This window comes from Nilaparvata lugens, chromosome 13 (assembly GCF_014356525.2).
Source record: "Nilaparvata lugens isolate BPH chromosome 13, ASM1435652v1, whole genome shotgun sequence".
NCBI lineage: Eukaryota > Metazoa > Arthropoda > Insecta > Hemiptera > Delphacidae > Nilaparvata > Nilaparvata lugens.
This window is the reverse complement of record NC_052516.1, coordinates 3,041,270-3,053,587: the sequence shown is the minus strand read 5'-3', so window position 1 is coordinate 3,053,587 and position 12,318 is coordinate 3,041,270. Positions and strand designations below refer to the sequence as shown.

At 34.8% G+C, this 12,318-nt stretch overlaps 1 protein-coding gene across 1 annotated transcript in view; it reads right to left on the bottom strand.

The window, feature by feature from the left end:
• The window catches only part of LOC111056620 (protocadherin Fat 4-like), a gene marked incomplete at its 5' end in the record, with an annotated part of 41,962 nt that extends 36,377 nt beyond the window's left edge, over positions 1 to 5,585 (bottom strand). The window contains 1 exon segment of the mRNA XM_039440330.1: positions 5,489 to 5,585. Within this exon segment, the coding sequence (XP_039296264.1) occupies positions 5,489 to 5,585 (97 nt within the window).
• Between the last annotated feature and the right edge of the window lie 6,733 nt (positions 5,586 to 12,318).

The following is a 12,318-nucleotide window of genomic DNA, read 5'->3' as shown; positions in this document are numbered from 1 at the left end:
ATTTATTTATTGACTTTTGATAAACCGAACACAATTCTTTAAAATGATTGGGGAAGTACTAACAGGCACAGCCCAAAACGGTTTCTTTCGCGAATTTTGATTTATACACTATAAATAGTCCAAAAAGTAGGTTATGTTCCATACATTTAAATTCAGGTCAAATTTTCAGTCCAAGTATTTGAAAACATAAAAGTTCTAATTTAGATTGTTTACAAACCAAATTGAATGACAAAATAACACTCACTTATCACTTGAAATTGTCAAATAATGATCAACTTTGAAAATTATGATATACTCTAGTTTAGGAGGATTATCATGTCATGTCAACAAATCAGATTTATTTTGATCAAATCGATTAAAAATTGTCTAGCTAGATAAAATTTCTCGCTGATTGATTATGATTAAATAGCTGAAAATAATTTTGTCCCTCTCCCACACAGGCACACGCATCTTCTGTTATCGAAAGACGACGAATTATTATCTGTTTTCCAAGGATGAATTGTCCTTTAATGTCGTTCAGCGAGTTTTCCAAAGAATGAGACCTAGTGCAATCGAATCTTTATATCATGAATCTACTATGTTCCAAATTTCGTAAAAATCGTTAAAGCAGTTTTCGAGATCCGTAAACATAAATAACCAGATATAAAAATACCAGATATGAAAATAACCAGTTATAAAAATAACATAGATTTCCAGAAATTGCTCGCTTAATATAATAGGATTCTACAAGAAGCTGAAAATATACTTTATACCCTAACAAATCAATTCTATTGCTTATTATGTATTTTTTGCAATTATTTTGTGTAATAAAAGTTTTTGATTCAATTTGATTTGGAAACCGATATGACACCATTGCAGAGCTAGAAAAGGATATCACCATCAGCTTCATCGAATGATAGACAAGGATAGCAGCACCAATGTCAATCAACTTCTGCCATTATAACGTGGACCTCACTATAGCTGATACCAGATAATTCACGGGACCGCCGTTATAATAATTAACGTACATTAAGATAATCCAAATTACTCCGGTAGAAATTAACGTGTACCACGCTAATGTTGCAGTAATTAGAGTCACAAATAGAATCTTCTTCACTTTCACTAAAAGACAAGGAAACCATTGTTCTATACTGAGATTCACTTCAAATTGACAGCATTCGTTGAATTAGAAAAATTGAAGTTTTTTATTAGGTATCCTGACAGTTCACTTGAGAGAAGTCGTTTTCAGAGTGTCAGAATTGTTCAAATAGGAAGCATTGAAGCTATTTATGAGGTATCCTGTCATTTTTGAGTGAATTTCACTTGAGAGAAGTAGTTTTCAGTGTCAGAATTGTTCAAATAGGAAGCATTGAAGCTATTTATGAGGTATCCTGTCAGTTTTGAGTGAATTTCACTTGAGAGAAGTAGTTTTCAGTGTCAGAATGTGTTCAAATAGGAAGCATTGAAGCTATTTATGAGGTATCCTGTCAGTTTTGAGTGAATTTCACTTGAGAGAAGTAGTTTTCAGTGTCAGAATTGTTCAAATAGGAAGCATTGAAGCTATTTATGAGGTATCCTGTCAGTTTTGAGTGAATTTCACTTGAGAGAAGTAGTTTTCAGTGTCAGAATTGTTCAAATAGGAAGCATTGAAGCTATTTATGAGGTATCCTGTCAGTTTTGAGTGAATTTCACTTGAGAGAAGTAGTTTTCAGTGTCAGAATTGTTCAAATAGGAAGCATTGAAGCTATTTATGAGGTATCCTGTCAGTTTTGAGTGAATTTCACTTGAGAGAAGTAGTTTTCTGAGTGTCAGAATTGTTCAAATAGGAAGCATTGAAGCTATTTATGAGGTATCCTGTCATTTTTGAGTGAATTTCACTTGAGAGAAGTCGTTTTCAGAGTGTCAGAATTGTTCAAATAGGAAGCATTGAAGCTATTTATGAGGTATCCTGTCATTTTTGAGTGAATTTCACTTGAGAGAAGTCGTTTTCAGTGTCAGAATTGTTCAAATAGGGAGCATTGAAGCTATTTATGAGGTATCCTGTCATTTTTGAGTGAATTTCACTTGAGAGAAGTAGTTTTCTAGGGGCAGAATTGGTTTAATAGGAATTTTGGATGTTATTTAAGAAAGTTACTGTCAGTTTAAATTGAATTTCACTTGAAAGAAGTCGTTTTCTGAGTGTCAGAATTACTTTAATAGGAATTTTGGTCAGAATTGTTTGAATGAAGAAGCATCAATTTTTTTTTTAAATACAATGCATACAAGGATAATCCACTAAGTCCATAAAAGTAAATTTCTCAGGAAATCAATTTCTAATTTCTAACATCAATAATAATTTCCTTATAGTGATTTTTCACAAAATAATATCATACTGCAAGAAATGAAATATTCTTCATTTGCTTGATAATTGATTATTTGATTTGATATGATTTAATATTCATAGTTTATAGAATTAATTAAAAAATAATAAGAAATCAAAGTTTGGAAAAATTGCACTTAGTGCATTTTCCTTGTACGCCCATGCAATGAAATTTACAGGGTATACTGTCAGTTTAGGGTGAATCGTAGTCTAGAAGAGAAACTTTCCAATTTGAGAGTCTAATCAATTTGGGACGCTGTTTTGATTCCTTATGACCGTTGTTTGATTAGATTTAACCGAGTTAAGTCAAAGTTGCAAATCATGGATTAAACGGTGATCGCTGGTTAAGTTTGGAACAATAGAGAGTGATTGTATAGAGACAAATCTGGAGACTATGAAGACCGCTTATAAAAGTGGCACTACAAAGAAGTTTTGCTTCAAAAGAATGAAGAAGGATTCATCCATTCAATATTATATGGTTTTGATGCCAACACGACCCTTAAGAAAGAACTTTTTACGGAATTAAATAATCATATATCTAAAACCGTGCCCACACTGAACAAATGTTCGACATACATGTCCGGCAAACATGTTTGTTGAGGAGCTCAGGGACAAACATTTCAAAAAGTTTGGACAATCAATGTTGTCAAACAAAAAAAAACTATTGTTTTTCCAACATTTCCAGTTGTGACAGCTGTAAAACATAAAACCTGTTCTCCTCACTGACAAATATTTTGTTTGGTGACGCGTCCACACTGGCCGCGGGCAAACATTGTTTGTCAAACATAATAAAATTTGCCCAAACTGTTTCAACAAACATGTTTGTCGAACACTTGTTCACTGTGGACACGGCTTTAGGCCCAAATTCACCAAAAACGAAAACCTATTTGAGCGGCAGTCAGATGATTTTGAATTGGTTTTGTAATATGATTTTTTGTTTATTTAGAATCAACTGGCGCTCTAACCAAGTTTTCGTGTTGGTGAATTCGGTCCTTAGACCCTCGTCTTCAAAATATAAAATATCAGTTTCGGGCTCACCTTAAGAATAAAATGATTAAGTTCTTCTTCCTCCTATTCTTCTAAAGGAGGATACAAGATTGAGTTGACAGTGTAAGGTATATGAATGAATGCTTTGAGGCTCTATTTCAACTGAGCTTTCAAAATTATCGAAATATTATTCTTATAATCTTTGATGATAAATAAATTGATGTATGATAAGAGACTGCTGTTCTATAAACTGCTGTTGTATAACTGATGGATATTCAAAATTATCGAAATATTATCCTTATAATCTTTGATGATAAATTGATTTATGATAAGAGACTGCTGTTTGATTAGATTTAACCGAGTTAAGTCAAAGTTGCAAATCATGGATTAAACGGTGATCGCTGGTTAAGTTTGGAACAATAGAGAGTGATTGTATAGAGACAAATCTGGAGACTATGAAGACCGCTTATAAAAGTGGCACTACAAAGAAGTTTTGCTTCAAAAGAATGAAGAAGGATTCATCCATTCAATATTATATGGTTTTGATGCCAACACGACCCTTAAGAAAGAACTTTTTACGGAATTAAATAATCATATATCTAAAACCGTGCCCACACTGAACAAATGTTCGACATACATGTCCGGCAAACATGTTTGTTGAGGAGCTCAGGGACAAACATTTCAAAAAGTTTGGACAATCAATGTTTGTCAAACAAAAAAACTATTGTTTTTCCAACATTTCCAGTTGTGACAGCTGTAAAACATAAAACCTGTTCTCCTCACTGACAAATATTTTGTTTGGTGACGCGTCCACACTGGCCGCGGGCAAACATTGTTTGTCAAACATAATAAAATTTGCCCAAACTGTTTCAACAAACATGTTTGTCGAACACTTGTTCACTGTGGACACGGCTTTAGGCCCAAATTCACCAAAAACGAAAACCTATTTGAGCGGCAGTCAGATGATTTTGAATTGGTTTTGTAATATGATTTTTTGTTTATTTAGAATCAACTGGCGCTCTAACCATTTTCGTGTTGGTGAATTCGGTCCTTAGACCCTCGTCTTCAAAATATAAAATATCAGTTTCGGGCTCACCTTAAGAATAAAATGATTAAGTTCTTCTTCCTCCTATTCTTCTAAAGGAGGATACAAGATTGAGTTGACAGTGTAAGGTATATGAATGAATGCTTTGAGGCTCTATTTCAACTGAGCTTTCAAAATTATCGAAATATTATTCTTATAATCTTTGATGATAAATAAATTGATGTATGATAAGAGACTGCTGTTCTATAAACTGCTGTTGTATAAACTGATGGATATTCAAAATTATCGAAATATTATCCTTATAATCTTTGATGATAAATTGATTTATGATAAGAGACTGCTGTTCTATAAACTGATGGATAATAAGAATACACAACAAAGGGTTGCATAGACAAGGAGTATTATATCCTATACTATTGAACGAGCAACTTCTGTTTATATGTTTATAAGCTCAGATGTTTGGATGTTTAGATGTTTATATGTTTTATTTCACCGGATCTCGAGAACGGCTCTAACTATTCTCACGAAATTCAGAACATAGGAGGTTTATAATATAAAGATTCGATTGCACTAGGTCTCATCCCTGGGAAAGCTCGCTGAAGGACATTAAGAGGATAATTATTATTCATCCTTGGAAAAACAGCTGATAATAATTATTTCGTCATCTGTTGGTGATGGAAGTGAGTGAGCGAGTCCATTTGTTTGGGACTGTGTCAAAATTATGACTCAGCTGTTGAACTTTTGTAATCATTCAATCAGGTACTCAGTGTCGGTTGCAAAAAACCGGGTTATTTTCAATCCTGATTAATTCCAGTAGATCCATCTTTTTGAAATGGTCTTCTCTGATTTGGTTCACGTGAAGTTGGACAGGATTAAAATTTAACCGGCTTTTGTGCAACTGGGCCTTTGTGAGGGTAATTTCTGCATTCCTCTGGGAATTAATCTCAATTTACTGTGATTAGTTGGAACATTTCTGTGTGAATGTTATTATAATTTCTTCTTCCGTAATAATTTTTTATGCTTTTGTACTCCAGAGGAAGCTCGGTCCCCTATATTCACGAACATAATCAGGAGCATGATTTGAATCATAATAAAAATATTTTAAAATGAATTCTCACCAATAACAGATCCAACTGGGATGTCCTCACTGACGAAGAAGCTCTCAGCTGACCCGCCATTTTCAAGAAAGCACCTATTGTCCGCACCTAGAACATATACAAAATAAATTAATTGATTCAATTTCTAAAAATGAAATTATCACATTTGGAAAACAATAGTTGAAATAACTCTCAATGATAATTAAACTAATGTGTAAAAGTTCATGGCTTGAGATTGTGTTGGCAACTGACAACTGAACAATATATTATAGATAGAATGTAATAGCAGGTTACCCGTGCTACGCAAGGGAAAACATGACGTACTGTAATCTTGAAGAATTTGGAATAGGCCTGTAACCATCCTCGGTAAATTGAGAATCTATATGCTTATTTCAAGTTCTGTAGTTGAGTAGTTAAGACGTGATGATGCGTCATTCGTGAATTTCCTATCCTGTACCTGTATAAGCCTATTCTTTCCTTTGTTATATTATAGACTAGGGTGCTCCGCAAGGGTCTAATAACAACTTGACAAACTGGAAAATTGACCTACTGAGATCTTGAAATCTTGAAGAATTTGTAATAGGCCTATAACCATCCTCGGTAAATTAAGAATCTATAATATTATGTCAAATTTCAAGTTAATCAGTTGAGTAGTTGAGACGTGATGATGCGTCGTCATGCGTGAATTTAATTTTCTATCCCGTACGTGTGTGTATAAGCCAATTCTTTCCATTGTTATACTATAGACTAGCCGTCAGGCTCGCTTCGCACGGTATATCCTTCTAGCTAGGGGGCTCCACCCCCTTGACCATCAACTGGATCGTCCAAAAATGAGATCAGCGGGCTCGCTTCGCTCGCCTGCATTTTTCATTTGAGCTTGCTTCATTCCATCAGAAAGTCAAAGTACTGAGAAAACACAGAAAAGCTTATTTTGGGCGTATCTTTGATGAAATATTAAAGTCACCTCATCACAAAATTTTTAGACCCTTGCTAAACCAAAATTGAACATTTTCTGTCCATTACTTGATGAAAGAACTTAGAAAACGCGAAAAACCGCTAATTTTGGGCTTATCTTTGGCGTTATTTCAAAATCCTTCAACACAACATTATTGCAGCCCAGCTTAGCTTCTGCAGTAAATTTGAACATTTTCTGTTCATTTGTTTCATATAAAGCTGAGAAAGCGCGAAAATACGCTGGGAAAGCGCAGATTTTTGGCGTATCTTTAGCGTTATTTCAAAATCCTTCTAACACAACATTATTACACCCTAGCTGAGCTTCTGTACTAAATTTGAACATTTTCTGTTCATTTGTTCACGATAAAGCTGAGAAACGCTAAAAAAACGCAGATTTTTGGCGTATCTTTTGGAAATTTTTCCAAATCCGTTCTCGTGCGCCTCTAAAAGGGCCAACTGAACATACCTACCAAATTTGAACGTTTTTGGTCCGGTAGATTTTTAGTTCTGCGAGTGAGTGAGTGAGTCAGTCAGTTAGTCAGTCAGTAGTCAGTGAGTCAGTCAGTTAGTCAGTCAGTCAGTCAGTGAGTCAGTCAGTTAGTCAGTCAGTCAGTGAGTGCCATTTCGCTTTTATATAATATAGAAGACTAGCGTACTCCGCAAGGGTCCAATTGGAAACTTGACAAACTGAAAACTTGACCTACTGGAATCTTAAGGAATTTGAAATAGACCTATAACCATCCTCGGCAGATTAAGAATCTATATGCACAATTTCAAGTTAATCAGTTCGGTAGTTCAGACGTGATGATCCGTGAGTTTCGTTAATCTCCTATCCCGTACGTGTATGAGCTAATTATTCTTTCCTTCATTTCATTATAGGTAACCATAAGAGGATGAAAGAGAAAAGGATTGAGATGCTGTGAAAAGGAAAATATTCAATATCCAGTACCGGTGCAACATTTAACGGCAAAAACGATTTCCAAACATTCTCAAACAAGAATGACAAGGCGTCTTTGCAGTGATTCTGCTCAAACCTGGTCGGTCAATCCAGCAAAGAAACAAAGAGTGTAATCGACTATGACATGAACATGCAAAAAAAAAATCGGCGAACAGCAAAACGCATTGGAAAACGCGGATGAGGAGCTTTGAAAGAGAACGGATAAAGGGTTAGAAGAATTGGTAGGAGTGAGGAGAAGGGTATGAAGAGGAGGAGGAGGAGGATGAGCAGGTGTAGGAGGAGGAGGAGGATTAGGAGGAGGAGTAGGTAATGGTGGAGGTGATGGAGGAGGAGGAGTAGGAGGATGAGGAGGAGAAGAAGGATGAGAAAGAGGATACAGGTGTTGTAAAAAGCACCGAACCATGTCAACAATTGTGTCTTCTACAAAGTCATCATCATCTTCTTCTTCTTCTTCTTCTCTTTCTATTTCTTCTTCTTCTTCTTTTTCTTTTTCTTCTTCTTCTTCCTCTTCTTCATCGTATTCTTAGTTTGCTTCTTCTTCTTTTCGGAATCAGAAGAGGGAACAGACAACAGGTGTAGAATCTTTCATGCATTGAATTTAGACTCTGGTTCACAGGGAAGTTGAAATCCAGTGCTGGTGATGAGTCAATGGTTTTGGAGATTTTTTATTGGTTTTACAAAGTAATTTTCAGTTTTGAAGGTTGTATGAAAATTGTGTTTTGATGTTATCGTACAACTATTGCTCAGAGATTTAAGGTTTGAGATTTGAGTTAGATTTGAGGTGTTGTGTTCCAATTTACTATCACAGAAAATTGTAGTGTATAATTATTTTCAACTGTTTGAGTCTGTTGTTTTGAAATAAGATTCAGAAATTAATGAATATAAGGGCCGTTTACCGAGCTCGGGATTTAGCCAAGTTCTAGACTTTAAACAGCTGGAGTCAGGAATTTGGCTTTCTGAAACGGGGCGTAGTCCACGTTTCAAATTTCGAAAAACTAAAAAATTGAACACAGAATAAGATGAAGAGAAAATAGAGTTAAGTTTCAGCTATTCTGAACTATTTAGAGATGTTTCATTTCGTCAAGGAAAAACGATTCCAAAGAAATGAGAAAATTTTAAGATTATCATAGAAACTGTGATTGCGCCCTGTTTTTGAAAGCCAATTCTCTGACTCCAACTTTTTAAAATTCTAGAACTTGGCTAATTCCCGAGCTCGGAAACCAGCCCAAATGTTCAAAAGCAAATAAAGGAATTTATTTTGCTTGTTCATATCAAATTTCAATCACATTGATATCAGATTGGAGAACAAATTCCAAATTCCAAATCTGGTTGTTCATAACAATGAATAAAAACGAAGTAATGTTGGTAATATAATGATGTCAACTATAGTGAGGTCCACGTTATAATAGTAGTCAATAAAGATGAGAGAGCAGCGTTGTCGATTCTCTGCCTTGCCACTATACCATCCATATAAATTGTCATTGCAGATGACTCTCTGTGTGGTCCGGCTTTCAGTTTTTCTCCAGCCTTTCATTTTACAATTTTTGATATTAATTTTCTTCCCATCTATAACATTTTACTTTTCTGAGCCGAGAACCGTTACAAATGCTTACATGCTTGAGTGATTACTGGGCTAATCTGAACTAAAAAATCGCTAAATGTTAAAGCAAACATAAAAAATGTCATTCAGCAAACATGACAGTGAGAAAATTCAGAGCATGAATAGAACGACCTATAACTTAGTTGTACGTCACTTTGAACATCATCTTAACTTCTTTCTCTCCTTCTGCTTCTTCTTCTTCATCTTCCTCTTCATTTTCTTCTTCTTCTTCCTCTCCTTCTCCTTCTTCATCTACTCATTCACCATCCTTCTTCTTTCCTTGATTTATATTTGTTTTCCAATTGAGGATTCGGTCTCCAGATTCGCTGGCTCCAGAAGAAATGATTTCAGTAATCACTAATTCTTATACCAATAATTCAATACATAGATTTTCTCCTTCTTCTCCTTCTTTCTTGCTTCTTCTTGTTTTTCATTCAATTTAGGATTGAGTTTTAGCTGACTCCAGAAGAAAGGATTCTAGTTCGGTAATCTAATTCTAATTCTACTAATAATTCGGTACATAAATTCTCCACCTAAATATTAGTAAAACAACTTAACAATCTGTGCTAAAACCGATGTTTGATAATATTTCAGGTCTACTTGTTGTTGGGATCTAGATAGGTGTTTCCATTTAGTTGAAAGGCTGGAGGTAATTGGCAGGCAACAGACCTTAACACGGAAATTGCTAAAACAGAGATGGCTTGTTATTTTCAATCCACCAAAAGGCGTTGGGATGGAGTCTGATAAGTTACAGTAAAAAAATGGGAGCTTTCACTTTGTTTAAGATAAGTACTGTATAGTATTTGTTTCGAAATTCGTTAAAAAATTGTTCACTGATTTTTAAGTACGAATGTGAGGTCTGAAATTTTGTAAATATGAGTATTCAGTTGTTCCATAGGGATTTGGTTTTATATTTGTTGGTTACTTATTCCAATTTCCAATCCATTTAGTCAAAATAAAATTTCAATTAATCAGTATACATTATACTTCGATATTCCTCCAGCTATCAGTCATTCAAATTCATTTATTGTATGGAAGAAATACACTATTGAATAGGCTATACATCACAAAATCTGGAAGGAATATTTTGAAAAATAGTATATTTCGCACCTAGAGCAGAAAATGGGATTTTTCCGGCTCGAAATCGGTTTTCAAGTCCGAGGCCATAGGCCGAGGACTAGAAAAGATTGAGAGCCGGAAAAACATTTTTGCCCGTGGTGTGAATGATATTTTTCGCCACACTACAGGTATTGCTGACAAAATAAATAAAGAGTACAAAATAAACAATACTCGTTAAGTTATCATACCTATCTCTTGATTTTAGTGGTAGAAGATTTGCAGTCAGGATTTCAGATTCTTTTGAAATTTCACTTGGTATATTACAAGCGTCTCCATCTTCAAGCATTTTTGGAAATTCGGAATGCGCTAATCAACAATAAATAATTGAATAAAAATGGTTGCAAAGCGAATGCTGAATTAGTTTGATTCGAAACTCGAACTGAAATAATTGCAACTTCAGATGAAGAATGTTGACACTCGCCCGATCTAGCGGATGACTTATTAACTACGGACTCCCATGTTAGCGGGGCTAGAAAGAGTACGTTTTCCGGTCTAGGCCGGAAAGAAACCCTTTTCTGTCGTCAGACAAGAGTAGTCTGCAAACAAGATCTTTCAGATCTACGTAGGGACTGGAAAACAGCTACTTTCTGTGCAGTGTGGCGAAAATGATATTTTCGAAGTCTCTGGGCTATAATATTATATTGTACTAATTTGAGTAAGAATGGAAGACAATCTTACTCGAATCAGTCATTTGGTTGTTTTAGTTATTGAGTCTGTCTCAATTAGAGTTGTTGTTCAACGGCTCCCATGACCATATTTCAAAAATACTAGAACGTTTCCTGTCTCGGCCAATGACAGTAGAGCTTATTCTTTATTGGATAACAGCTGGTAGCCAATCGTGAAGGTCACCCATACTACGATATTGTTCTGCTCAATGTTTAAACTCTCAGTTCACTAGAGATTTATCATGGCATAAATCTGGAACTAGTATCTAGAATTGATAAAAACTTTGATGGTTTTGACAATATTAAGTTGTATTCATTTGATTATAAAAGTGTTGAAAATAAGATAAGTGTAATAAATAACATAAATTTAGATGATGATTTTTTGATCCATTCCGAGCTGCGATGTATTAACTCACTTTTTTCACATATTTCACACCACATGAAGTCAAATATCGTATAAATAAATGTTATATTTGACTGCATGTCGTGTGAAATACATTGGAAAAAGTATCTTCTATTAAGAGCTACTTGTAATATAAATAGAAATAAAAATCTCAGTACCCTTTTTTGAATTATTTTATCACAACATGTTTCAACATTGAAAATGGCATGAATGTTGTGATAAAATATTTCAAAATAGGGTACTGAGATTTTTATTTCTATTTTATAGAAAAAAGTGTATTATATTCAACTCCGTTTGAGCGGATCTATGCTCATTATATCTGTATCTTACTATTCCTGTACAAATACAGATATAATAGCTGATGAAAAAGTGAAAGACTGTACGCATTTATCAATCGGTCGCCAATATTGATTCAAATAGAATCATCTCTAATTTTCAACCAAGTAGAACGCAATAACGCAAATCGCAAATAGCATATCAACTGAGATGCTCTTATTGCAGAATTTGCTGAGAAAGAAGAGTCTATCTCCAAATCATGGACCACGACTTCCTCTGAAGCCAGCCGAGCGCTTCCGGCGTTTCCTTTGGTTTTATCCTTGGTTGATCGCAAAACTTCTGCCATCTTCAAATGACCGATCATCCTTATCTTGTCCTCATCTTCTTCATTTCGCTCTTCTTCTTCTTCTTCTTCTTCTTCTTCTTCTACTACTACTTCTTCTTCTTCTTCTCCTCCTGTCTTCTTCTTCTTCTTCTTCTCCTCCTGTCTTCTTCTTCTTCTTCTTCTTCTTCTTCTTCTTCTTCTTCTTCTTCTTCTTCTTCTTCTTCTTCTTCTTCTTCTTCTTCTTCTTCTTTCTTCTTCTTCTTCTTCTTCTTCTTCTCTTCTTCTCTTCTTCTTCTTCTTCTTCTTCTTCTTGCTTCTTCTTCTTCTTCTTCTTCTTCTTCTTCTTCTTCTTCTTTGTCTTCTTCTTCTTCTCTTCTTCTTCTTCTTCTTCTTCCGCATTCAAATCATCATTCAAAAATGCTTCCGCATTCAAATCAAAATTCAAATGATCAACAATATACTCCTCAGTAATGTAGATTGTGATCAGAAGAAACTCAACTAGTCAGGCCAGCATATCAGCTATCAATGACGATATTTGTAGTATCTTGATG